Here is a 27,129-nt window from a genome sequence, read left to right on the forward strand (position 1 = left end):
ACAGCAACTGTCCCAGTCTAGAACCAGTTCAGAATAATGGAAGAAATAGACTTTAAAACCAGTTTGAAACATGGTGGCAGACACATGAGGCCAGTAGGCAGGATTTCATCTTATCTAGATAACTCGTTTCAGAGCAACAGGTTTGAAATTAAATGACTAGCATCGCCACTCCCTCTGACCTCTGTGTGTCAACACCAGGAAGGTCTAAAGTCTTTGTGTTGTGAAATGTTTTTTTCTAAAACACAATTTTACTCCGTGACTTTTTTCCACCTGTTGGCTGTAAACAGTTCAACAGTTTTATTGTTCTTTAAACATTACTATACAGTCCCAATCAAAAGTTTAAGACCAATTAAAAACTGTTTTGTCTCACTCCCATTTCTTCTTGTTGCATATTGAAGCTCTACCTGGAACCTTGCAAACCTTCCAACCATGCAAAATATGATTTTTTTTTTTTGCCATTTTTCCAGTCTTAAACTTTTGATTGGGACTGTAGGACCCTAAAAGAGGATATCTGTTTGTACTTTGCAGGTAGACTAAGCATATTTGAATTTTGTTTTTATTTTCTTTACACTGAGTGCTACTGTACATAGCGCCAAAGCAGCTGAAAGACTAAAAATTGAAAACCATCTTTTTTTTTAAGAGTTTATTGAAATACTCAAATAATTCAGATTCTCCTGCATCAGTGATAGAGCTGTGAGTCTCAACTCACTTCCTGCCTTCACAAAGTCTAAACTTTATTAATGTATTAGATCTTTTCCAGTCTTGCTGTTAAACGTTTGAAGAACATCCTTTGAATAGTATATCACCTCACAATGCTTTTCCTCTCACACTGCAGCATCTGTGTTTTTAGTCTGCATTGTTTCAACTTTCATCTTTGTAAAATCAGTTGCTCTGTTGACAGTACATGTATCAATAGTTATGATTACATACCCTATTGATACTGATGTTACTTGGCCCAGTTTAGAAGCAGCTGAAAAATATCAGTGTAAAACCTGTAACCTTAACAGTGTGTTAGTTCAGTTTAACCTCCTAAGACCCAAACTCTTTCACGGCATGCATTTTTAATTTCTCTTTGGGCTGATTGGGGCCTGATGAATGTAAAAACAAAGAACTACCTTTTTTTTTTTTAACCCAATTTTTGTTTCTGAGAAAAATGAGATCCACATAAGAGGATATTTGTTTTAAATTTTGATAGAACAGCGGCAGTATGACGTCCTCGTAAGTGGACATCAGGCCCTTGTAGAGCAAAATTTAGTATTTTGGTCTAGACAACCCAGAATGTGATGTCCACGTGTGTGAACGCCAGGTCCCAGGAGGCTAATTTAGTTTTATACTTTTTATATAATTTTATAGCAACTGTTGTTTTAATGCTTTTTATTATAAAGGTAAAGACCAGACAGTATTACTGAAAGAACCCTAACCATCAAATGATCCCCAATGAGGAGCAATGGTGCGATGGTGGGGAAGAAGAACTCCCTTTAAACAGGAAGAAACCTCACAACAGGATCAGGGAGGGGGGTGTTATACCTTAAAAACAAAGCATCACTGACTCATTTTAATACAAGCATTTATTATAGTGATAAAATGAATCCAAACAGTCATTTATGATGATAATTTCTCATGAAGCAAGCAGAATCACATTGTAAATGCTACAGTTTTACAGCAGGGGATACTGAGGGCTTTAAAGTTCACAGTTAATTGAAAAGAAACACTATGTACAAATAAAAAGGAGAAAATTTTCTGTTTCTGAAAGGTGACCGTGCTGTCAAAATCGTACAGGAATCTAAGAGGAGTACATAATCTGATGACCTCTGGTGAAAAGTACAGTACAAGGAGAAGAATGAAGGTCAAAGGAATATGACTTCCCTTCAGTTTCCATCTCGAAAGTCTGCTGCACTCATCTGAAAAGAAATAAGTAAAATTTGATTTAATTTTTTTTTAATATAATGCCAAATCACAACAACAGTTCCCTCAAGGTGCTTCATATTGTAAGGTAAAGACCCTACAATATTACACAGAAAACTCCAAAAGACAAACTCTTGACACAAAACGTGCAGGCAGTTACAGGGTAACAGGGTTAGCAAGGAAGAAGAGCTTCATGCTTTCATTATCAATGTTCTCATTTCAACAAAATTGAGACAATTTAGGCCAAAATACATCTGGGAAATATTCTCAGCCACATGAAGAACAATGTGTCCTGTAGCCAGTGGTCTAAATCACACACTACAGAGCTCAACATCATAGAGGCAGACTGGATTACGTGAAAAATACAATACTGAGACCAAGTGTAGCTACCGACTCAAATAAAAATAAAAACAGACAGAAACCAGTCAAAACTCATGTCAAAAATGGGTCACAAACCAGTTCAAAGTCATGGTAGAAATAGGTCAGAAACCAGTCCAACGGCATGTCAGAAACAGGTCAGAAACCAGTGAAAAGTCATGTTAGAAGTGGGTCCGAAACCAGTCCAATGGCGTGTCAGAAACGGGTCCGAAACCAGTTCAAAGTCATATCAGAAATTGGCATGTCAGAAGCCAGTCTAAAAACCAATGGTGCAGTTTAGTTTGCTGATTAGCAGGCATGCATGCCTTATAGCTGAAAGCTTGGGTTTGGTCGACCAGCAATCCTTTGCTGCGTCTTTCCTTGCACCCTCTCGCCCACCTTCCTATCAAGTCTTGACTGCTAAACTGCTAAATAAATGTTAAAATCTTTAGAAACCCTTCCAAAATCATGCCGGACCCTAAACTTTGAAAATAAGAACAAGGAGGGCTGTCCACTAGGAAATAAATCATGGATGGCGTTGTCCTGTCAGATGGATTTATTTTGGCCCACACAAGTGAGGATGATGTACTAAACACTTGAGGGAGTTTTAACATTAGTATGGCAACATGCAGCAGGTGTGTCAAAGCTACACCAACTAAACTTTAACACACAGCAGCGCAACACTGAAGCTGCATCTACCTGATGGTCAAAGTCTTCGAGATCCAGCAGACTGTTGGCCTGAAAGCAGACCTAAAAGACAGACAGAAACATTGTAGAGGGATAGACAACAGGAACAGCTGATGCAGTAAAGGGGGGTTGGAGCCTGTCCCAACACTAGAAACTGGTGTCCATAAAAGGAAGTCCCTTTTCAATGACATCATGCAGTGCCAAGAGGAAAAAACAAAACAAAAACAGTTTCTCCAGGGGCAGAAGGTCATTTATACTGCCATGTTTTTAAAAAAAGAGCCAAAGATTGCTCTAAATTTCTCTCTAAATGACATCAGAGTTTAAAGATTCAGCTCCAGCTGCTTTCAGACGCCATCAATATGCTCCTCCTCCATTTCTAACTGATGGCCAAGCGAGGGGGAATCACTGCTGATGGGTTTTGGACTGGCATGTATTTATCCCCATTCAGAGCATGCAGAGCAAATTTCCATTAATTTGCATCTTTGCGTAGACAGAAGACAACAGTAACATGTTTTAGGACGTATGATCTTCAGGTTGACCCTCCTGGTTGTACCAAACTTGATGGTCTTGCCGACAGGACCTCTCGGTTTTGTGGCGACATCGCTCACCAAAAAATAAGTGCACACACACACACACACACAACTACTGACATATTCAAGAATGGAAACGATGAAAGTGAAGATGAACCAGAATCAGCCCAAATCCTCGGACTCCTGCTCGTCCGCTGCAATCTGCATACTGCCACAAGGTGGTGCTGAAAGGGCCATCCACACAGAAAGCAGCAACGTGGTGACTAGAGAGTCAGTGACAACCACCTGTTGCTAGGGAAAAATGCATATTGCCCATCCAGTTGGCAAAGACCTCCTTGTGAGCAGTTGGACTTGTCTACAGACAGTGTCCAACTGCTCAAGATCATTTGCCTTCAAAATAAAAGCTCTGGCAGAAGGTTACAAAGAGTATCTGTAAAGGTTCTCAGTCATCCAGGTCATAGTCTAAAGAGCTTGGAAAGAAACGCGTCTGGACTTAAAGCCACTTCACAAACGCATGGCACAACATAGAAGAACCTCCTCCATGGGACAAGACTCAGCTGTTCATCTGCATCTAAAGGACAAAGGTCACTCTTTTAAGGATGCCAATGTTCACATTTTGGACAGAGAAGACAGATGGTTTGAAAGACGAGTGAAAGAAGCCATTTATATCCACTGTGAGCGACCATCTTTGAACAGAGGCGGTGGTTTACGACACCAACTGTCTGCCATCTATAATCCAGTTTTGAGATCCCATCCCAGACGCCTTAATGCCCACTCACATCCATGACCCCCTTGGGGACAATATCACAGGGCTTAAAATCTGGGACTCTCCACCACTTGCTCTTAGAACTGAAGAAGCTTCTTGGATACGAGGTGAAACATCTTAAAGGAAATTTAAAGAAGTCCAGATGCTTTTCTTTCCAAGCACCCTAGGTTACAAAGAGTGCAACTTTTACTTTGAAGGTGAACAGACTTCATTTCTGGTTTGCGTTGTACTTTACCACTTTTACTACTGCTCGGCTAATACCAAATTTATAGTTTAAACAGTGCTGACTCACCACAGCGTCAATGTCTCTGGGGCTCACGTACTGCTCCAGAGCCTTGTAGTCGTCCGGAGACATCGGCATCATGTTGTCCTGCAGCCTGGACGGATGACTGAACCACACAGACACAAACTCTGATTACACGTTAAGTCTTTCTCTTTAGTCATGATGCGTTTGTTTCTCTCTGCTTACACTTCTGAAACCGAAATGAGCTCCGTCTTCATGTAGCCAGTCTTGTCCGTGTCCTCAAACTCCATCGGTTCAGCAGCTGGAAGGTAAATGAAGCTTGGATGAAGGTCTGCAGAGTATCAGAGTATTTATGGGCGAAAACCAAGCGTGACGGCAGCTCTTACCCTCTGATGGTTTGGGGTAGTACTTCCCAAAGGCCTTGTCTTTGGGTATGTTGGGGTAGAGGAAGCGAAGCGGGTTCTCTGGGATGTTTTCCGCTGCCATCACCTTGTAGGTGCGGATGATGTCGGGGAGCGAGACGGCGGAAAGCTCCTTCTTCGTGTACGGCTCCACGGAGTGGAAGACCGGCTTGTCTGCGTGGAAAAAGAGACCGAAGATATTAAATCCGAGGACTAAACCTCCTTCAAACTTACTTCTTGCACAGGACATCAATGCTATTGGTTCATGTGGTTTGATTTGAAGTGGTAGAGAAATCTCCCAAAATAAAAATGTCTCATCAGCCACTACAGTGCGGCCACATCTTTAGAGACATTTAATCATGAAAACCTTCAAAATTTCAAGTTTTGTGTTGTTGAAAGTGTAAATGAAGGTCAAATGAAGTGACTTTATCTCATTACCGTGGACGTCGTGTTCGATCCAGGTGAAGGTGATGGCTCCCTCCCGGCTGCTCTCGCTGAACCTGAGCAGAAAGGTGCCCGGACACTTGTCAGTCAGCAGAGCCTTCTCCCTCTCTTTACTGATGAATCCCATGATGCAGCTGCAGGAGGAGAAAACAAACAAACTCACGTTTACAGTTTAAATTCTCCCCCCACGGACTCTCACAGCTTCACCGGAGCGCCACTCACCCATCGTTCCAGAGGGACAGCAGGTGTCTTTTGATCAGATCCAGGATACCTTCAATCCACAACCAGAAAGGGAACGCCTTCTCGTTTGCGCTCTGCTGCTGGACGAATCAGAAAGTCTGGTTCAGTGCACGATGAATAAAAGTGATTAGAGGCGAATATTTGTTGGCTCAGATCACGAGGCGGCCGCTCCAGAGTCAAGGCTTTGGAGCAAGCTGCCTGAGGAGGCTGCAGCCATGGGAACATGGCTCAAGCGTCAATTATACTCAAAGCTTTTAAAGATTGTTTTAATGTTATTTGGGAGTAAACTTAGGGCCAATAGAAAAGAAGCTGATGACAAAGATACCCACTTGTTAGATGGATATAGATGCAGACACTGATATAAATACACTATGTTGCCAAAAGTATTCACTCAGCCATCCAAATCATAAAATTCGGGTGTTCCAGTCATTTCCATGGCCACGACGGGAAAAAATCCACCACCTGTGCATGCAGACTGTTTATACAAATATTTATGAAAGAATGGGACGCCCTCAGGAGCTCAGTAAATGAATGAATCCAGCATGGTATCGTGACAGGATGCCACCTGTGCAACAAGTCCAGGCATGAAATTTCCTTACTAATAAATATTCCACAGTCAGCTGTGGGATGCCGCAGACTGCCAATGTAAAGTGTCAGATGCAGTGGTGTAAAGCACTCCACCACTGGACTCTGGAGCAGTGGAAACATGTTCTTTGGAGCGAAGAATCACAGTTTTCAGTCTAGACGGTACTTGTCTGACTGCATTGTGCAAAGTGTAAAGTTTGTTGGATCGGTTATTATGATGTGGGTTGTTTTTCAGGAGTTGGGCTCAGACCCTTAGTTCCAGTGAAAGGAACAAAGGGGGTTCAGCACATCAAGACATGTTGGACAATATCACGTTCTCAGCTTTGAACAGTTTGTGGACGTTTCCCTTCCTGGTAGTCCTGTCCTCAACCCGACAGTCTGACCTCACAAATGTGCTTCTGGAAGAATGGTAAAAAATTCCTCAAAACACTCCTAAACCTATGGAAAGCCTTCCCAGAAGAGCTGAAGCTGTTATAGCTGCAAAGGGCCAACATCATATCAAACCTTATGGATTAAGAATGGGACGTCACTCAGGTTGATATATGTGTGTGAAGGCAGGCGAGTTAGTACTTTTGGCAGTACAGTGTATCAAACAATCTTTACAGACTTTATTTTTATTTGTAATTATTTACATCGGCACCTGCATAATTGCATTTTTTTAAATAGTTTTAACCTTTGCGATTGTTACGTTGCCCTCTGAGTCTCCTGGTTTTGAATATAAATTAAATCATTATCAGCTGGATAAATGAGGCTTATCAGACTATGGCTCACCTTGCAGAACTTGGTCCAGGGGATGAGTCCCTCCGGGTTCCTCTGAGCTTTGGTTCCTTCACAGAAAAACAATCAGGCACAAACATCTGCAGGTTATTCATGTGTACTGCAGGTAGAAGTTTATTAGCACAGCAGTGAGAGTCGGCCATTTGTTGGCTTTGAGCCATCCGTTTTGGTCTGCAGCTCTCTGAGCCTCGGATCGTCTTATATTTCATCAGTAGTAAAGAAACGACAGATTGAGGGTTAAGATCTTTAGTTATAGTTAAGGTTTAAGCCTCTTATGAATAAAACAGAGACTTTAAAAGATATTTAGTTGTCTTAAATTTTCTTAAAATGTTACCACATGTTATTTTTGTGCGTCTCACCGAGCAGTTTATCAGCGAGCATGTTGAGCTGCTCCTGGTTCAGGCCTCGCTTGGTGACGGAGGAGAACTGCCAGCTGAGCACCTCGGAGAGCTGAGACCACTTCGCCGCAGGAGGGGAGAGGAAGAACTTCAGGTTCTGGAAAACATGACAGTTGGAGATCGATAAGAGACAAAAACGAGGGTACATGGAGGTGCTAGGAGCAGACTGAAATCAAAGCGTGTTCTCACTTTGGGCTCCGTGGTCAGCATGTTGTACCAGAGGATGGAGGCCCAGCCGCTGGGTAGCTGGCAGACGTTGGAGATGACGACCACGGGGAGAGAAATGGCCTAGAAAAAAAAAACGACAGGAGGAAGCAGCAGGGTTTAATCTCCTCCATCAACTCCAGTTTAATTCTGAGCATGAACAAAGGGCAGGCGGCGGGTCTCACCTCAAGTTTGATGTCGAGTCCGGACTGGTTGAGCTGCAGCTCCGACTCGAAGCTGAGCGAGTGGAGCTCCTCGGTGACGATCAGAGGACCCTGAACACCCAGAGACACACTCAGCTTACTCCAAACACACAAGACCCTTACACAAGCCTCTGCAGGAAGCATGCAACGTTCCTGTAACTAAACTTCACTCTACATCACCAATCTACACGTAAAACCACATCAAATGTAGTTTACAATCTTTCTCCAACAAAACAAACTGTGTGTCCATATCTGTCTATACGTCACATTTACAAAGGTTACATATAAAGTGGAATAAGGTTCCTCATATAGCTATGTAAGCTGTAATGCAGGACAATGAATTCTTATCTTTTTCTAGTGTGCATTACATATAAAATGATTTTTTAGGCCACTGTTAGTTCTATAAAAACCCTTCAGTTTTTTCTAAAGAGGCTTTTATTTTGAAGCATTCGCACTAACATGCCCTGGGAAGCTGAAACTGTGATTTTCATGTGACATTCAGCCTGGACAGTATTACTAATTTAATGGTTATATTCCACCACACAAGAGAATAAGCACAGAGAAGGAGGGCGCGCTCCTACAGCTAAGGAAGAGGAAGAAAAAACATCCAGGTAGACGACTTTGTTGCATATTGAAGGCCTCTATGATGACTGTAAAACACCCAGTATGTGACCTGCAGTCTCAAACACACAGAGCAGGTTTGTGTATTATATGGAATAAAGTTTTAAAGGCTCTTACGTCATTTGTTCTGTTTCCAGGTCCTTTCTGTTCTTTGAGTTGCTGTATGGAGATTAAGTTGGAAAGGCATCACTATTAGGGTGTCTAAGAAAACTCCCTAAATAATAAAAACAATATATAACCAGTGGAAGGGAATAATGTGGGTTTACTACTAAGACACTGATTTTACCAAATGTCTGAACTCTGCTGCCAGACTGCCGTTGGACTCCTCCATGTTCATGACTTTGGTGTTTGTCCCCAAAATGTTAAACCTCCTGAACCTGATTCAAAGATGATCAATGGAAAGTTATTAATCTGCTGCGTTACTGAATAACACGTTATATTTCAATGTGTATGAATGGATTTCAGACGTACCCTTTCTTCTCTGTAACATCCCTGAGGAGGAAGAAAAAGTGTTACATATTTGGAAATATGCCAGTATGATGATTCAAAGCGGCAAAAGCAAAGCTTACTTATCAAACAGGGCCTTGACTTTGAGCTGGTAGTTAAACTCTTGCAGTTTCACCAGAAACCTGAACAGAAGGGAAACGAGACTGAAACAGGAAGCTGACGCACACCAACGGATAAACATCACCTGACGCAATTTCTGCGTTTTAATTTCATTTGGGTACAAAACAAAGAAGGAAAAATTCAATTCTTATTTTATTTATTTGGTGGGAAGGAAGAACTCCCTTTTAAACAGGAAGAAACCTCCAGCAGAACCAGGCTCAGGGATGTATAGATAGTATGGATACCAATTTTAGTATCAGTATTGGATCGATACCAGCATGATAGGATTAAGAGTGGTAATAACCTGGGTTTTGTTTTGTTTTTTTAGAAATTATATAAATTAGAAATTATATTAATTATTATATAAATTATATAAATGTAAAAATGATTTAGTGGTCAGGGCAGAAAGACACGTCAACACTTCACACGTCACATTTAACTTCTTACCGAAGTTTCACCGTAAACTGGACGCCTGTTTTCAACACCAGTGGTCTCTGTGGGTGGGTGGGCATGCAAGGCTGCCTCTCTACAACTAGAGAGCTTCACACAGATCAGAATCCAGGTTAACAGCCAATAATAACACTCAGCAATAATAATGATAATAATAATAATAACAATAAAGAGTGAAGGGTTTCATACTTGGAGAGCAGGTTTTTGAGGAGCTCCAGAGCTCGGGCTTCCAAGTAAGCCTTCTTCCCTGTGATGGGGTCGTTCTCATAAGTGAACTTCTGCTCCAGCTCCTGCAGCTTCTTCAGGTGCTGACGGACCTGCTGCAGACTCTCCGCTACTGCCGTAAACCTGCAGGAGGGCGAGGACAGAAGATCAGCTAACACACCAACATAAAAGGTTGTCAACAGATGATGCACCCAGTCGACCGAGGAACCATTCATGAACTGGACCTGGATTACTTTTGGTTCTCCATTTAATTTCAGTCATTTATCTCCTCCATTTAGGAGCTTTCCGTATCGTTTAGTGACCACTTTCATCTGTTTATCTACAATGTTACATCTTTTATCAAACTATTTTAACATCTTATTAAACCCTTTTAAATTTTCTTCTCAAACAGGTTCACATCCTCGCAGGTGTTTAATCAAAGTGAACTGATGAAAAAAAACTGATGGAAAAATTAAGAGGTAGACGATGAGGAAGGTGAGGGAAATATTAAATATAGGTGGAAGAATGAAAAAGACACTAAGATTGATGGCTAAGTAGAAGAGGAAGTGAAGAAAGAGGCGGTTAAAGAGGAAGAGATGGGATGGAAAGGGCGGCTCACCAGTTCTGCAGCTGGTCCACGCAGGCGTTGGGCGGGCCACCGATGCAGGCGATCTTCTGACGCTGCTTCCAGTCGGGCAGCTCCTCGGAGATCAACTCTGCCAGCAGGGCCTGAGTGATGTTCAGCAGCTCGTTCAGCCCGACTACAGCGTCCTAAAAAATCAAAACAAAAAACCCCACACCCAAGAGTCCATCGCATCAGTCACATCAAATGTCCTGTTATGGCATTTAAAACTCCTCAGAAAGAAACTGTTTATAACCTCAAAATGACTTTATTGTTACAACCCAGTGACCTCAGAGGGATTATATGTTAGTCATGTTTCAGTGTTTCTCGTCACCTGACGCTTGGCTTTCAGCTCAAAGCACATCCTCCCAACTGTCATCTTCTCCTTCTCCAGCTCCTTCACCGTCATGCCGTTCATTTCATTCTCTGCAGAAGAAGGAAAAAAAATCCACACAATTAAAACTTGGAAGCAACATAGATTAAATTTTAATATGAAGTTTTAAGAGCATCTAATATATGTCAGTTTGGAAAAGGCCTTTCACTCTGTAATTTTACCAAAGCGAGCTCCTTTGTTCCGACTTTTTAAGATCAGAATAAACAGATCGGACCAATCAGATCACTGCATTTGGTAACAAGTGCGCTTTAGATCAAAACCTCAAAACTCAGTCGGCTCTCTGAAATTATTTCTCTGTCTCCAAGAACTCAAATTGCCCCTTGACATGTTGATCTTCACTGTATTGCCAGAAGTATTTCCTCAGCCATCCAAATCACTGCAATCACATTTTGGGGTTTGGCTCTACAGCTGAGCCTGAACGAGTTTTCTGATTTCCTCACCTCTGTTCTTCAGTGTGTTGACTTTGAAGTCGTACTCGTCCTGCAGGTCTTCTACGTTCTTAATGTTCTGATCCACCACCTGAAAAAGTCAAAGGAACCGGACCCGTTAGAGATTTTCCAGCAGAGCCGGGCCAACCTCGAGCTGGGACCTACACGCTGCGTATAGTTTTACCTGGACTATGTGCTTCATCTCTTTCACTTTGTTGTCCAGCTTCTGTTTCTCCACCACCATGGCCGACACTGCCCCATCGGTCTCATCCTACCGAAACAAAGGTCACACATTTTAGCGTCTCCGAAACAGAAACAGGTTTAGACTCTTCGGGATCTTTAAAAGTAAAACTGAATTCAAGTATTAATTTAGACATAGAGGTTAAAGCTTTGCTAAACAAGGAAATCAGATCAAGATTACACCCACTCCAAGTGTCTCAATCTTAAGACAAAATCCACAGAGGAGCAAATTTTAGCCAGTTTCTCATCAGGGCCAAAAACATCACTCTGGGATCGTTGAGGATATCACAGGTAAGTATTTCCTTTTCCGGGCATGTCCCACCGGGAGAGGCCCCAAGGCAGACCCAGGACACAGCTGGCATGGGAAAGCCTTGGTGTTCCTCCGGATAAGTGGAGGAGGTGGGTGGGGATTGCTTGGGAGAGGGAGGTCTGAGCATCTCTGCTTGGGCTGCTGCCCCCGCGACCCGGCCCCGGATAAGCGGAAGAAGATAGATGGATGGACAGATGGTATTTCCTTTTAAATTAAAAGTAATTTATCCCACAAGCGTGGCAGTTTTGTCCATGACAAAAAATTAGGTATAAGGGGTGTAATGAAGTAGATCTTTTCCAATTCTTTCTGTCTTTTAGATCTAGGAGAAGGTCGCTTTAATGTTCTGATTACGGCTTGTGGCTGTGAAGTAGAAAATATCCGTGGTCATGTATTCTGTGTAAGAGTGGAAAGAGATCATGCAGATGAAATATTACTAGGAAAAAAACAAACAAACATAGGATGATTTTTTTTTTTACTCTGTGAGAGTAAGAGAATATAAACAGCATGAAGATGAAATGGTTTTTATAGCATTATTTAATGCACTAAAGTTATAGTACATAAGAAAAAAAGCTGATTCTGAGGTTGTTTCTGTTGATTTTTCATTTTGAAGAATGAGAACTCAGTCCCTGTGTGCATATTGGGCTTTGATTCATAGAGCATGCAGACATGTGTACCGTGCATCAGCATGATTTTGGAGCATTCAAGCAGCCATTAAGTTGGAAAAGTAATACAGTTCTTATCATTTGTTCAGCTATTTTTGTCTTGAAAGCATCTTTTCTCTTGCTTTAAGTTTCATCTGGTAGGATTCAGGATGGTCTACTAGCACCAGAAGCTGGCTGTAATCCACCTATAAGCTGTTTGGATCCTGCACACTTGTTTATAACTTAAACCCCAGTCTGATTAACGGAAGGATTTAGATCTGTCGGGTGTTATTCTGGTGTCATAGTTCTGTTCTAACAACGAAACCGAGCTGCAGCTTTTACCTCGGTGCTCTTTGCAATCTCCAGTATCTTCAGCTCCTCCTTCAGGTTTCTGGAGATGATCATGGCCATGTGGACGGGATCTTCCTGGAAGCGATCCTGGAGAGAGAACCGCTCGTACTTTTAGTTACATAAAGGAATTTAACCTGGCTCACACAGAAGTGTTTCGAATCCAGGGTCGGACCTGCAAGTTCCTCTTGATCTTGCGAATGTTGTGCTGCAGCAGGAAGTTGTTCTCCAGAGCGAAGCGGCTGTGTTGGTCGTCCAGCTGAGCGAGAAGGTCGTGGAAACGAACAGTGGCCAGAGAGTCCTGCATGGCCACCGTGTCCCTGAGGAGACCACAGTAAGTCTTTGAGTAGCATGAACAGAAGACGCTCAGTTTGGGGTTAACCTTGAAAGGGTTACAAATTGGTTTTCAGCAAATGCTGTGCTTCAACAAAACCTTTATCCAAATATTGAGAAGTCCATGATTATCAGTCTCATTAGCTCAAACACTTTTGCTTTGGTCTGATAAAAATCTAGCAATGGAACCGTTAATGAACAGATGCTGAAATGATGACGAAGGACAGGTATTTCTGCACTTTTACAACCAGGATTTTATGGGCTGTGAGGACTTTTTTCCCACATGTAATTAACTTTGCGCAGCTGAACCAAAACTCTCAATATGCGCAAAGATATAGAATAGAATAGAATAGAATAGAATTCAACTTTATTATCATTGCACAGGTACAGGGCAACGAAATATAGTTTGCATCCATCCAGAAGTGCTTTAGCCATGATATAGATATATTACAATATATATTAGCAATAATATAGATATGTAAGTATATTACAGAAATGGGTCTATTATGGTATGTTATACACGGTGTGAAGTATGTTATGAATATTCTATAACTATAAGTATGTACAGGCTGTAGTGAGTACAAGCTATGTACAGGCTATGAAAAGGATATAAATATGAAATAAAAAACTATACAGAAATATGAGATATACAGTTATACAGAAATGTGAACTATGCAAGTTATGAACAGTTGTAGGATTAAAAATTATCATATGTACAGAATGATTATTTACACAGAACTATACAGTAGTGCAGTTAAGATAAGTGAGATATATGGATAATTTCTACAGAGGCTATATAAAATGCTAGTGGTTGTGAGTGGTGGTTCAGTCCATGTTATTATATCCCTGCATTGTGGATACAATGTCATGAAGCTTTCCATATCCTTGGTGACCCTGGTGTTTCCAGTGCAGGAGCATAGATCCAGATCCACGTCCACAAGTGTGAGCTCGCTTCTGTTTGGGCTACGATCCCGATATAAATGCACCTACAATTTTCTTTTCCATCAGGACATCCGGTTTAACCTTTGCTTTGATTTACTTTGCAACCTTTGATTTTCTTGTTTCAGTGTTAGTTTTTCCTCTATTTTTTTTTTTGTATGGAGGGGATATGCCAGATAAAAAAATTTAGGTAAATCAGTACAGGTATTACAATAAATACAACTTTTTAATGGTTCAAACGAGTCGATGAGAAACGTTTGGCAAAAAAAAAAAAGACGCTGCCCTTTATTCGGACTTCTTACCAGTCGATGCTTTCGATCCACTTGCTCAGGTACTGCCGGATGTCCATGGGGAACGAGTCATCGTACAGCTGATCCACCTGCTCCAGGTATTTGCTGTCCAGCATCTGAAGCTGGCCCCACTGCGCCATCTTCTGGTGAATGAAAGCAGCTCTGTCAGGACGTTTTTTGCACGATGTGCCACAGCTTACATAAAAGACGGGAGAGTCTAAAAGCTGCATTCTTACTAATGACCAGCAGGTAGCCTCTTCCCCTGCTCAGTGATGCCAATAAAATAAACTCTCTTGGTGAATTTATTTGCCTAAATCTGTACTTTCACATCTTGCTAATATAACATGAACTTAACTTTATTGCTTTTTAGCTGTATTAGTGTCAGAAATAAGAGGTAATCAGTTTCAAATCAACAGGTAGGTGGTGGCCAAAATGCTCAGCTTCATGATTTTCCTAAAAAAACAGAAGGTGGCTACATATATACAGGTTTTTCTACCGAGCATCAGGCAAGATTATCTGCCATTTTAGTGTCACAGATAAGAAATGTTAAAGTGGTTTTGCTGTCATACATAGCCTGTTTCTGTGGTGGATGTTGATATGAAACATCCAACAGAGCTTCAAATAATGAGGACAGTGTATGTGCGAGTAATCACTGTAGCCTCCGACTGCTCTAAATACTCAGTTTCAATAATTTATTTTCCTACTCTTTGATCTTTATGTCATGGAGGGCACATATCTTTAACATGTGCAACAAAAGTCTTGATAGTGAGGGGCAGCCAATCAGAGGAAAGCCAGCTTAAAAGTGAAGGAGCAAAAACAGCTTAGACAGAGGATGAACTGGAGACCAAGTATGAGATAAATAAGGACTATTCTGATCTGGGAATCATGCAAAGCTACTCTAGCAGAGTCCAGGAGTGAAAATATGGAGCTGGAAATGAGCAGAAAAAGTCTGATTTTATATACTTTTTCACTGGTGTGTCATCAAAGATTGAAGAAAACTCTAGCCGGATTATTAAATGCCCACAAATGCAGATCATGTGTGTGAATTTATTGACATGTATGTCACATTTCTGTCTGCAGTCTCCAGCTGTAGACACACAACAGTTAATAAAAACATACAGAATCTATTATCATGAGGCTGTGAGATAAAAGTGGCAGAAATCTGAGACTTTTTAAAAACCCTTTAAAGGGAATTTATGCTTTTTGAGAATTCGCTAGATGTGGATACCCAGTTAAAGTTTATATACAATGTAGATGTGTGTAATAATCCTGAATAAATAAAGGAAACATTTATTAGTCATTTGTTCAGAGCTTGGTTTTCCAAGAAGTCATCTTAAACCCATAAATATATGAGGATAATTCAATAATTTGAAGGTCTAACTGAAAATAATTTTTTATTTCTGACTCTCCTTGCAGCACTGTGGACAGAAGACAAAGGTCAGGAAGCTCCGAAACATTTATCTCACTACAGAAAACCAGCTGCTTGTTTAGTGTGAGAAATTCTGAAATTATAAGTGCTGACTCGAGGATTGTCACGGGCTGCCACCTGCCTCCTTCCTGGCTCAGTTCTGCTCTGACTTAAGATCAGAAAGTAAAAGCAAAGAAAGATATGTGTGTGATGATGTAAAGGAACATCCAACACTGATTTCTGTTAAAAGCAGCTGGATTTCATAGACACTGAAGCTCATAAGCTGTAATTAGCTCCACAGATTAATTCCCATATTGTAAAACAGGATTGTTTGACAGCTAAAGAAGAGACAAATTAACCTTTTTGTTGTTTACTTTTTTAAAAATCAAACTCAATCTTATCTGTATTTATCTTGTTCTAAGTGGCTAAACCTGAATGTAGGAGGCGTCTAAGGTCAGCTTAGGTTTCAGTTTCCCCACAAATGCAACTTTGCCTCCAGCATCAGTTTAAAAATATATCATTAAGAGTATTTAAACGTATGTCTATCTAGATATATGACCTAATTCCACATTCACAAGACGATCATAGCCAATAAGTCAATTTCACAGCTTTCATTTTTAGAGCATGATCCCTTTCTGGCTCCCCAAGTCACTTAAGGCAGCCCTGTGGTCCTTTCTAGCTCTCCTCAGCCAAACTCTAATCGGTAATGTGTCTTTTTAAGGATTTCAAGCAGAGGCCCTTATTTTAACGTCTAACAATACAAGACTCAATAGATTCTCTACATGTTGGTGCCTCACCTGAGCGATCGGCATATACAATAATTCATCTGGTGTTACACATCGACTAAGATCCCATTTTACACTTGGTTGACGGGTAATTATTTACGTTTCGGACCCCTAATGGTGGGCGGTATGGACATAAGCGTGTAAAAAGTTAAGATTTGATTTAAATAACGGCTACGGACAGATACACAAATATTACAACATACACAGAGGAACGCTTATATCGCGTAAACTACCGTTAAGTGTTTCCAGGAGTCGTTTTTTTAAGCATTACCGATTAGCAACGTCAAGTTTAAATGCTCCCCTAGCACGGCTTGCTGTGTAAATAAAAGGTCACAGAGGCGATTTATATAAAACAACGTCACCTTTTGAACATGTAAGTCGTGTAACTTACCTTTAATGTAAAGGTAACGTGTATAAGCTTCCACAGGAAGTAAGTTGTGTTTCCGAAAACGCTTGAGTCCCTAAATGTGCCAGAAACAAGCCACACAGCTCTCCTACCTTTTTTCTACTCCAGTGGCGCAGCTTACTTTACGGAAACACTATCAGCCAATCACCGCACACCATTTACGACAAGCCCCCGCCCTTTTCCATGAGACAGCCAATCACAAAGAGGGAAAAACGGCTGTTCTTCACAGCTACCAAGCATGCCTTAAAAAAAAAATACACAGAGGGTGTTTTTTTATTTAAAGCTGCCCCTGTAAGCATAACATGAAGAGTCAATATGTATTTTGTCATTGAACACAGTTAAAGAGAACGACACTGTACATAAAATGTATTTTTAATCTAGTTTAAAGCAACATGACGCAGGCTTTTCGGAGGGAGAAAGTCAGTAAACAGAAGAGCCGAGAGTGACCACGTGTTTTCAGAGAAAGAGAAAGCGGCAAGGACGCCTACAACTCTGAAACTGAAACTTAACTTAAAAGTTCTGTTTGATCGTTGACATGTGCAAAAATTGTGGAATAAGAAAACAATAACTGATTAAAACAAGACGCATTTAAAAAACATAACAAAAAACTAAAAAAAAATTAGAAAAAAATAATAATTATTGCACTCTAAATATCAAAAGTTACGGAAGCGTAGAGCTGCCACCCAGGCAAAAGAAAAATAGAAGTATATCACGTTATAACGTGAAAAGTTTATTGTTCTAACAAGATACTTTTCATGTTTGTACAATATACTTTTGACGTTTGAACAACATAATATCACGTTATTACAATATACATAAATATCACGTTCGTACAATATTTATATTGTACGAACGTGATATTTATATTGTACGAACGTAATAATTATGCATATTGTAATAACGTGATATTATATTGTCCAAACGTCAAAAGTATATTGTACAAACATAGTAGTATATTGTACAAACATGATAGTATATTGTACAAACATGAAAAGTATCTTGTTAGAACAATAAACTTTTCACGTTATAACGTGATATACTTCTATTTTTCTTTTGCCTGGGTGGCAGCTCTACGCTTCCGTAAAAAGTTATAATCTTGTACCGACAACAAAAAATCACCGGTTTTAAAACGTAATTATTTCACTAATATTACTTCTTTGTAAGGTAAGTTCTTATATTTTACAAAGTTGAAAACTTCCTTGACCCAGCCCACATTTCTTCCAAGAAGCAGAATTTCCTGTAATTTTCTAAGTGGTTTTGAGCAGTATTTCCCCAGGCTTTCCAAAGACCTCTCAAAGGTTTTCTTTGGGCATTAGCTAAATTTTCACTTCACTTAATTCTTTCAGAGGAAAAAAAGAAGTGGTAGATGCATCTGGACCTTCAGCTGATCCATCTAATGTTCACCGAAGCCTCATCAGAAATGGTCTCAGTAGAAGGTGGCTGTCAGGAAGCCATTCTTAAACAGGAAGGGAAACAGGAAGAAAAGGCCTGAACTGAAAGTAAGTGGAAACCGGTCTAATGGAGTGATGAATCCAGATCTGAATGTTTATGGTTTATGGTTCTAATCATCATTAGTATGCAGACCGGTAGGCAGAAAAGAGGTACAGTGAGTGTTTACAGTCATCTGTAAAACATGGTGGAGGCTCTGACATTGTTTGGGCTGCATTTCAGTCAGTGATGTTGAAGATCTTTGTAAAAACTGATGAATTATCAACATAGAAAAGTACCATCACATTTTGATCCAGCATGCAATACCATCTGGAAAGCATCTGATTGGAAACAGTTTAATTTTTCTTCATGACAATGATCCCAAACACACTGCCAATGCAACAAACATACGTGGATAGAAAAAACACACAGTGGAACACTATCAGTCATGGATTGGCCTCCCCAGAGCCCGGACCTCAACATTATTGGAGCAGTGTGGGATCATGTTGACAGAGAACAGAACAAAAGGCAGAAACATCCAAAGAAGAGCTTTGAATGTTCTTCAAGAAACCTGAAGAACTATTTCTGAAGAATGACAGATTTCAATAAATCAATCACCTGTTTCTTATTATCCTAGTAGAAGTAAGGGTTGGTTCCCTGTTTCTTTGTGCTATGCTAGGAACCTTCTAAAATAGGGGTGTGGAACTCCAGACCTGCAGCACGGTGGCACGGTGGTTAGCACTGTTGCCGCACAGCAAGAAGGTCCTGAGTTCAATTCCACCATCAGGCCGGGTTCTTTCTGTGTGGAGTTTGCATGTTCTCCCCGTGTTTGCGTAGGTTCTCTCCGGGTACTCCGGCTTCCTCCCACCGTCCAAAGACATGCAGCTTGTGGGGATAGGTTAATTGGATAATCCAAATTGCTACTAGGTGCGAATGGTTGTCTGTCCCTGTGTGTTAGCCCTGCGACAGACTGGCGTACCCCGCCTCTCGCCCTATAACAGCTGGGATAGGCTCCAGCGCCCCCCGCGACCCTGAAAAGGATAAGCGGAAGCGAATGGATGGAACTCCAGACCTCAAGGGCCAGGTCCTTAGACATGTCGTTGATCCAACATAGCTGATTTAAATGGCTAAATTACCTCCCCAATATGTCTTGAAGTTCTCTGGAGGCCCGGTAATGAACTAATCATTTGATTCAGGTGTGTTGACCCAGGGTGATATCTAAAACCTGCAGGCCAGCCCACCGGACGTTGAGGCCTGGAGTTCCCCACCCTGTTCTAGAGGCTATCATGAAGTTGCTGAAAGCAGTGCATCATCCACCAACCAGTTTGACCGGTAGACAAACTGCAAAGGGTCCAACTGGTGGCCTGTAATGTCCTTCACATGGGCTAACACCAGGTGTTCAAGGGATTTCATGACCACAGACGTCAAGGCGACAGGCATACATGCCAACCCTCCCGATTTTTCTGGTAGAATCCTGAATTTCAGTGCCCCTCCCGAAAATCTCCCGGAGCCACCATTCTCCCGAATTTCTCCTGATTTTCTACCCGGACAACAAAAATGAAAAACCATATCCCAGAATTCATAGCATGGCCCAGCCAATTCCAGTTTCCAACAATGGCGGCAGCTACTCAGGTTTAATATTACTCTTATTACTCTTTCTGGGTTGCAAACTAAACTTTTAGCATATTTTCAGGCGAGAATGTAGCTGAGTAAACTTCAAATATCTGAGCCGGCGAGAACAGCGAACTCCCGGCACATCGTTTTCAAACCCCCGTGGTCTTTCGCTACTCAGGTTAAACATGATATATAAGTCACTTAGATAGCCTAAAAATGTTATTGCTTTTTACTTTTTTCAGTGTTTTATTTGTTCCTGAGTAAATCGGTTTGGCTGAGATTAAAATTATTAGATTAGATTAAATAAAACTTTATTAATCCCTTGGTAGGGTTCCTCCGGGGGTTTTCACACAGCTGAATAAACGTCAAACAGAAAACTGATTAAACAGAAGTGTGAGATGGTCGAGAATTTACGCCAGTGTCCTGTTATATTTAGGTGGGTCCTCAGGTGGATGCAGCCTGTGAATTTGGGCAGCCTGACTGCCAACACTGTGAAATTCAAGTTTTTTTGTAGATCCTCAGATCTTTTGAGGATGTGGGTAAAGCTGGGAGTTCCTGTTTTTTTTTTTTACCACTACAAAAATTTCTGGGTTTGTTTTTTTTGTTTTTTCACAATGTATCCACTGTGTATCCACTGCACACTCTCCATTGTACACATGGATACACTTTTTCTCTAATTTCACATGTGTATGTCTTACAATTTAAGAGTTTTCAATTTAAGAGTTGGCAGTTTTCATGCATTTACTACAGAAGCATTTCTTTGGAAAAAACTGAAACCTAATGTTGAAATAGCCCTTTGTTTTCTTATATTAAGATATCTCAGAAAATAAATGTGTAATTAAATTTCTTTATATTGATAGAAAAGGGTGTTTCAGAGGTCTGGCACACTTAAGATTAAAGTAGGCTGTATGTGGCCAACAATGTAAAATGAGTTTAACATTGCTGGTCTAATAATGACATGTCTGTTAATTTCCACATCCTGCTTCCTCTTCCTCATTAACCGTCTGCTTAAACAAAAATAAAAAATCCTGATTTCATAATTTCTCAAACTGCCACTCATGTTCTGTTTCTCTTTGGTTTTTGCTGTGGATCTGATCTGTCAAAGGGGAACTCACAAACAGCTTCAAGGTCTGAAAATCAGCAGATGCAGTGAACACTGAACATCAGACTGCTGCTCTCTGGAGGTGATGGTTCACTTCTTCATCTCTATGTTAGGCTGTAGCCGGCTTGGCTTAGTTCAGCTCGACTCAGTTTTTAGGGTTTTCCATTAGGTGTTAGCACCTTGTACTAGGTACTTCTTTAGTACTTAAATACTTTTTTAGGAGTCCCAAGCGAGCCTAGTCAAGCCCAAAACATGATGTCAACAGACTGCAATCTACTAATTGGCCAGGGACATGCAGATTGTCACATCTATTGTATTTCTAGCCTATAAGACATTTAAACAACAGTAACTAACCCAGAGTGGCTTAGAGAGAGCCATATTTACAAACCACGTCTCCACACTGCTTTCCCTTTATAGGTTAAAACTATTGGTATTGGTATCTGCAAAACCTGTATTCACTTGGTATCGGATTGATACCAAAAGTTTGCAGTATCGCACAGCACCAACCGGCGGATGACGGGCTATGTGAATGTGAAACCATCGCAAACCATGTCACAGCAGATAAATCAGAATCCTTTTACTGTCATTAAACATCAGAGGTTCAACAAAAAGCAGCTCCCCGGTAGCAGCATTTAGAATAAATAAAAATGAAAACAAATAAATAGCTAACTATAAATATAAATACCAACTATACAATTGTACAAATATACAAGGTTTATATAGATGTGCAAAATTGCTCTGTAGTGTTGCACATGTCTTGGGCAAGTGTGTTTGTGAGTGTGTGTACATGTTTAGACATCTTTGTGAGGACAGAAAATTGGCATGCTACTATACTTCTGGGGACCAACAGTCACTTATGGCAGTGTTTCGTAACCACTGTGCTGCAGCACAAAGGTGTGCTGTGGAAGATTATCTGGTTTCACCTGATTAGTACTCTAAGCGAATGTGAGTAACAGGAAGAACAATTAAATTCTCTTCCACTGGTGGGGAGTACAACGTCTTGCTCCAATTAAATGGGTTGCCAACTGCTAGTAAAACAGAAGGAGATGAAGAAGAAATAACATATAGTCATGCGACAACTCAGCGCGTAATAGCAATAGATAAATATTTGAAAAGAAAAAGTAGTCAATCTGCCCGGGATCCTGGAGAAAATTCCGACCTAGCATGAGTAGCGGTCAGAAGAAAGCAAAAATGTCATTCCAAATTATTATGTAAATATTATTTAAGTGTCATAAAGATTAAATATGTTGTTTTTCAATTAAACTCATGGATGGCATCGTGTCTCAGGGCTCTTTGGATCACTGAAATCAATCTCGGACACCTGTAATAATTAGTTTGCCAGGTGAGCCCAATTAAATGAAAAACTACTAAAGAAAGATGTTGCACATTATAATAATACATTTTACATTTTATTTAAAAGCACCTTTCAGAACACCCAAGGACACTGTATAGCAAATAAAACAGGCATAAAAACATGAAATATACACAATAATACAAATAGCAGATAGAAAGTTTAAGATCTTGGATAAGTTATATGGAGTAGGCAATTTTAAACAGGTGGGTTTTGAGTTTGGACTTAAAAAGAGGGAATGAAGTGATGTTTCTGAGGTCAGGGGGTAAGGAGTTCCAAAGTTGAGGGGCAGAGTGACTAAAAGCCCCCCCCATAGAAACAAGACGAGAGGAAGAAACAAGAGAAAGGGAAGAGGATGATCTGAGGCACCGGGATGGGATGGCCATCCGAACCAAGTCAGAAAGGTATGGTGGGGAGAGAGAATGAATAGCCTTAAATTTATGGAGGAGTATTATAAAATTAATGCGAGATTTGACCGGGAGCCAGTGAAGCTGCTTCAGAATAGGGGTGATGTGGTATGTAGAGGGAGTCTTAGTGATAATAGGGGTAGCCGAGTTCTGGACACGTTGAAGCTTATTGATGGACTTTTGTGTAAGGCCAAATAAGAGTTAATTACAGTAGTCGAGGCTATGAACGAGAATGGCAATGGCATGAGGAGTGAGGAAGGGGCGGAGGCGATTGATGTTACAGAGATGGAAATACGCTGAGCGAGTGACATTATTGATGTGTGAATTGAAGGATAGTGTACTGTCAAGAATGACACCCAAACTTTTCACAGAGGGAGAGATAGAAACCGGCCGGTTATTGATAGTAACAGAAAAACAGGTAGTTCTAGATAGCAATGATTTAGAGCCAACCAGGAGAAGTTCTGATTTGTTGCTGTTGAGTTTAAGAAAGTTGGAAGAAAACCATTGTTACAGCCCTGGCCGTCTAGAGTTTGTTTCTGTCTGTGTCTTTAAGAATCTACAGGTCCTTTCTGATTGGAGAGCTGGCGGCGGCTGATTGGTCCCCTCATCATGTGGCGGTTTTTAAAAGATCCCTCACCAGCAGTTGTTGGCGGCAGTGACTGACAGCAGCAGCAGACCTTACCCTGGCTTCCAAACCTTGTGTTATTCGTGGGTTGTTCCTGAGATATACTGAGCTTTGCATATAGTGTGTAAATTAGTCTTCACTTGTAAATAGTACATTGTAAATAGACACTGAAACAGAAGGGGTGAGCTGCCTTATTATTCTCTTGTACTGTCTTCTCCTGTTTATTTCAGTAAGGGAGTTAGGTGTAGCATGTGTCTTTTGTTTGGAGGGGCCCAAGAACAGATCCCTGGGGCACCCCAGTAGACAGAGGAAAAGGCTGAGAAGTGAAGGATTTTAGTTGAATGAACTGAGTGCGGTCAGACAGGTATGATTTGAACCAAGCTAGTGGAGTATGAGAGAGGCCGATGGTTATTATTGGTTAGGTGTAAGTGAACTTGTGAAGCAACTATTTCTTCAAGAATTTTTGAGAGAAATGGTATATTGGAGATAGGACGAAAGTTATTAAGGTTATTGAGATCTAGACCTGTTTTTTGTTTTTTTCAGAATTGGGGTAATGGCAGCAACTTTGAAGGAAGTAGGAACAATTTAAGTGGTGAGTGAAGAGTGGATAATTGCAGATATGAGGGGATAAGAGAGGGTAGACAGGCTTTGACTAGGACTGTAGGAAGAGGGTCAAGCTGACAGGTAGAAGGCTTTGATTTGCAGATGAGATCAGAGATATCAGTGACAGATAGAAGTTGGAAGGCAGAGAGGCAATGTAATGGAGGTGGGATTACAGAGGAGGGGCTACATGAAACATCAGGAACCAGATCTTGGTGTATCTTGTGATTTTTTTCAGTGAAGAATAGCATTGGAGAGTGGCAGAAGTTAGACAAGTAGAGATGAACAGGTAGAAAATCTGGTGGCCTGAGAAAAGAATTGAATAGTGAGAACAGTGTCTTCATAGAATCTTCACTTGAGCAGATAATGGTAGAGTAATAGGCAGATTTAGTTTGATTGATACGCTCCTTGTAAAACAGAACATGATTATTAAACATTTCCTTATGAACAGTAAGGCCGGTTTTCTTGTAGAGACTTTCAAGTCATCGGCCTTTTGCTTTCAGAAGTCGAACTATTAAGCAGACCATCATTTTCAAGCAATATGGGAAAGAAAAAGGATCTCCCTGCTGCTCAAAAGTCTGAAATAGTTGAATGCCTTGGACAATGAATGAAAACCTTAGATATATCACAAAAACTTAAGCGTGATCATCGTACTGTTAAGAGATTTGTGACTGAGTCACAGCACACACGGGTTCGTGCAGATAAAGGCACAGTGAGGAAGGTTTCTGCCAGATAAATACACTGGATTAAGACAGCAGCTGCTAAAAGGTCATTACAAAGCGGCAAACAGATATTTGAAGCTGCTGATGCCTCTGGAGTCCCACAAACGTCAAGGTGTAGAATCCTCCAGAGAGTTGCAGTTATGCATAAACTGTTCAGCCACCCCTAACCAATGCTCACAAGCAGACAAGCTGAGAGTGGGCCCAAAACTACATGAACTACAAACAGTCTTGTTCACTGATGAGTGCCGTGCAACCCTGGATGGTCCATATGGATGGTGTGGTGTTTCTGCTGATTGAACAACACAAGTGATTACTGACGGAAGGAAATTTCTCTTTTGTGAGTTTAAACATGATCTTAAGAATTTGAACATGTGCATGTTGTCCTGTCAACTTGGTGGGCTATGAGTTGATTATATCGTGAGAAAAAAGAAAAAAAAGGAAAAAAAAAAAGGGGGGAGAAGGCTGACACAGGGCCTGGCCTGGTGTTTCTCCCCTCTCTGAATAACACAGCCAAAACAACATCATTTTCCTGTTCGTCTGTTTTTGTTTTGTTTTTTGTTTTTTCTCTTTATGCTTGATTACAGGCTGCTTTGCCGGCCCTGAAAGCCGAAGCTGATCTGGACTCCTGCTCTCCCCTCTCCCATCGTCGATGTGACCCTGACTAAATGCTGCAGCAGCTGGACCCACAACAACAACCTGAAAATGTCAACAGTGCTGCAGGAAAGGGATCTCATGCAGCGGAGACGGAGAGCGCTAAACCTAAGGCCCGTTTCACTACACGGGGGAAAAAATTTCAGACACCTTCAGCTGACAGAGCTGTGACGAGACGCCCGCCAAGCCCGAATGAAAAGTGAGGTCAAGTAACATAATGCTGACATTGATAACTCTGCATTAACACTGTGCAGGAGAGTGACGGACCAACACGCATGATCGGGCAGCAAAAAGGGCGTGCCAGGGACCGAAGGAGCAACTGAGGTCAAAAGGCACCTCAGAACGGACCTCAGAGCACAGAAGAAGATGCAGGTTTCACCTGCGGTGAGCATGGACACTGGAGAAAGGACTGCCCCAACTGCCCCAAAAAGCTTCTTTCTATCATGGACAACCCCTCCCACCCCATGCACGCCCCCATGATGGACCATGCATGTGACTGGACGGTGATGGACTGACTTGATACTGAGACAAAGACTGCACCAACTTTAGGATTAGTAAATGCCGACAAACAATTCACCCAGCCGGCAAGAGAAGGGTGGATGCTTCGCTTTGTTTTGTTTTGTTTTTGCAGGAGCAGGAGTATAAGAGAGACTGGAGGAGGAGACTGTAGCTTCACATGAGAGTGTGGAACTGCAGACTTAACCCTTTGGTTCCTAATTTTGAGTTACTGATGTTTGCATTAAGAAAACTGTGTTTTATTAGCGGTGTTTTGATTAAGGTATCACATTATATTGTTGGGAATATCAAATGCTACAGTGGAGAAAACGTTTGATTTCACTCATGATTGGAATATGTTACTATTAACCATAGCAGGCCACTGTAAAAAGTCAATTAAATTTCATAGAGGAAAATAGCCAAAATCAAAACAATATTTGTGAAATAAACGGGAAAGGTAAATTTTTATGTTCAAAATAGAGTTATGTAATAACAGACACTGGGCCACGTGACCGAGGTTTTTTCCCCTTAAATAGTAGATTATTAAAAGTAGAATACAACCAACAGGGACATGTGATAGGATGTGGTACTGCAAAAGAACAAGAGCAAAGTAAAGAAAGAAAAACTATTGTGTTTAGTTTTCCATCCATCCATCCATCCATCCATCCTCATCCACTTTATCCGAGATCGGGTCGCGGGGGCAGCAGCCTAAGCAGAGAAGCCCAGACCTCCCTCTCCCCAGCCACCTCCTCCAGCTCATCCGGGGGAACACCAAGGCGTTCCCAGGCCAGCCGAGAGATATAATCTCTCCAGCGCGTCCTGGGTCTGCCCTGGGCCTCCTCCCGGTGGGACATGCCCGAACACCTCACCCAGGAGGCGCCCAGGGGCATCCTTGTCAGATGCCCGAACCACCTCAACTGGCTCCTTTCGATGTGGAGGAGCAGCGGCTCTACTCTGAGCCCTCCCGGATGGCCGAACTTCTCACCCCATCTCTAAGGGAGAGGCCAGCCACCCCGGAGGAAGCTCATTTCTGCCGCTTGTATCCGCGATCTCGTTCTTTCGGTCACTACCCACAGCTCGTGGCCATAGGTGAGGGTAGGGACGAGATCGACCGGTAAACTGAGAGCTTCGCTTTTACACTTAGCTCCCTCTTCACCACGACGGACCGGTGCAGCGTCCGCATCACTGCAGCCGCAGCACCAATCCGTCTGTCGATCTCCGGCTCCCTTCTCCCATCACTCGCAAACAAGACCCCGAGATACTTAAACTCCTCCACTTGGGGCAGGAACTCATCCCCGACCCGGAGTGGGCACTCCACCCTTTTCCGGCTGAGAACCATGGCCTCAGATTTGGAGGTGCTGATCCTCA

The 27,129-nt window shown here is 41.5% G+C and overlaps 1 protein-coding gene across 6 annotated transcripts; it reads right to left on the reverse strand.

Moving 5' to 3' along the window:
* Positions 1 to 1,550: 1,550 nt before the first annotated feature.
* Positions 1,551 to 16,897, reverse strand: stat1a (signal transducer and activator of transcription 1a). 6 transcript variants are annotated; one of them, XM_031735767.2, is made up of 25 exons: positions 16,752 to 16,897; positions 14,180 to 14,307; positions 12,781 to 12,925; positions 12,600 to 12,695; positions 11,251 to 11,337; positions 11,079 to 11,157; positions 10,579 to 10,670; positions 10,242 to 10,393; positions 9,608 to 9,766; positions 9,416 to 9,508; positions 8,932 to 8,991; positions 8,834 to 8,854; positions 8,649 to 8,739; positions 8,480 to 8,521; positions 7,724 to 7,813; positions 7,524 to 7,622; positions 7,296 to 7,431; positions 6,931 to 6,986; positions 5,557 to 5,654; positions 5,329 to 5,468; positions 4,876 to 5,064; positions 4,715 to 4,790; positions 4,538 to 4,634; positions 2,962 to 3,012; positions 1,551 to 1,901 (listed from the first exon to the last, which is right to left on the reverse strand). In XM_031735767.2, exons 2-25 carry the CDS (start codon positions 14,305 to 14,307, stop codon positions 1,869 to 1,871), a joined length of 2,310 nt encoding a protein of 769 aa, XP_031591627.1. In that variant the 5' UTR covers positions 16,752 to 16,897; the 3' UTR covers positions 1,551 to 1,868. The 6 variants fall into 6 exon arrangements, with proteins under 6 accessions (XP_031591627.1, XP_031591621.1, XP_031591637.1 ...); XM_031735761.2 differs by having other exon boundaries at positions 14,180 to 14,310; XM_031735777.1 differs by lacking the exon at positions 16,752 to 16,897 and having other exon boundaries at positions 5,557 to 5,651.
* Positions 16,898 to 27,129: the final 10,232 nt, after the last annotated feature.

Source organism: Oreochromis aureus, linkage group 23 (assembly GCF_013358895.1).
Source record: "Oreochromis aureus strain Israel breed Guangdong linkage group 23, ZZ_aureus, whole genome shotgun sequence".
Classification (NCBI taxonomy): Eukaryota; Metazoa; Chordata; class Actinopteri; order Cichliformes; family Cichlidae; genus Oreochromis; species Oreochromis aureus.

Excerpts from the sequence above, each read along its gene's own strand:
- stat1a (XM_031735767.2), bottom strand. The coding sequence starts at position 14,307 with ATGGCGCAGTGGGGCCAGCTTCAGATGCTGGACAGCAAATACCTGGAG. Across the intron at positions 10,671-11,078 it reads CAACACACTGAAGAACAGAG|AGAATGAAATGAACGGCATG; the intron begins GTGAGGAAATCA and ends CTTCTTCTGCAG. Across the intron at positions 9,509-9,607 it reads CTCAAAAACCTGCTCTCCAA|CTCTCTAGTTGTAGAGAGGC; the intron begins GTATGAAACCCT and ends ATCTGTGTGAAG.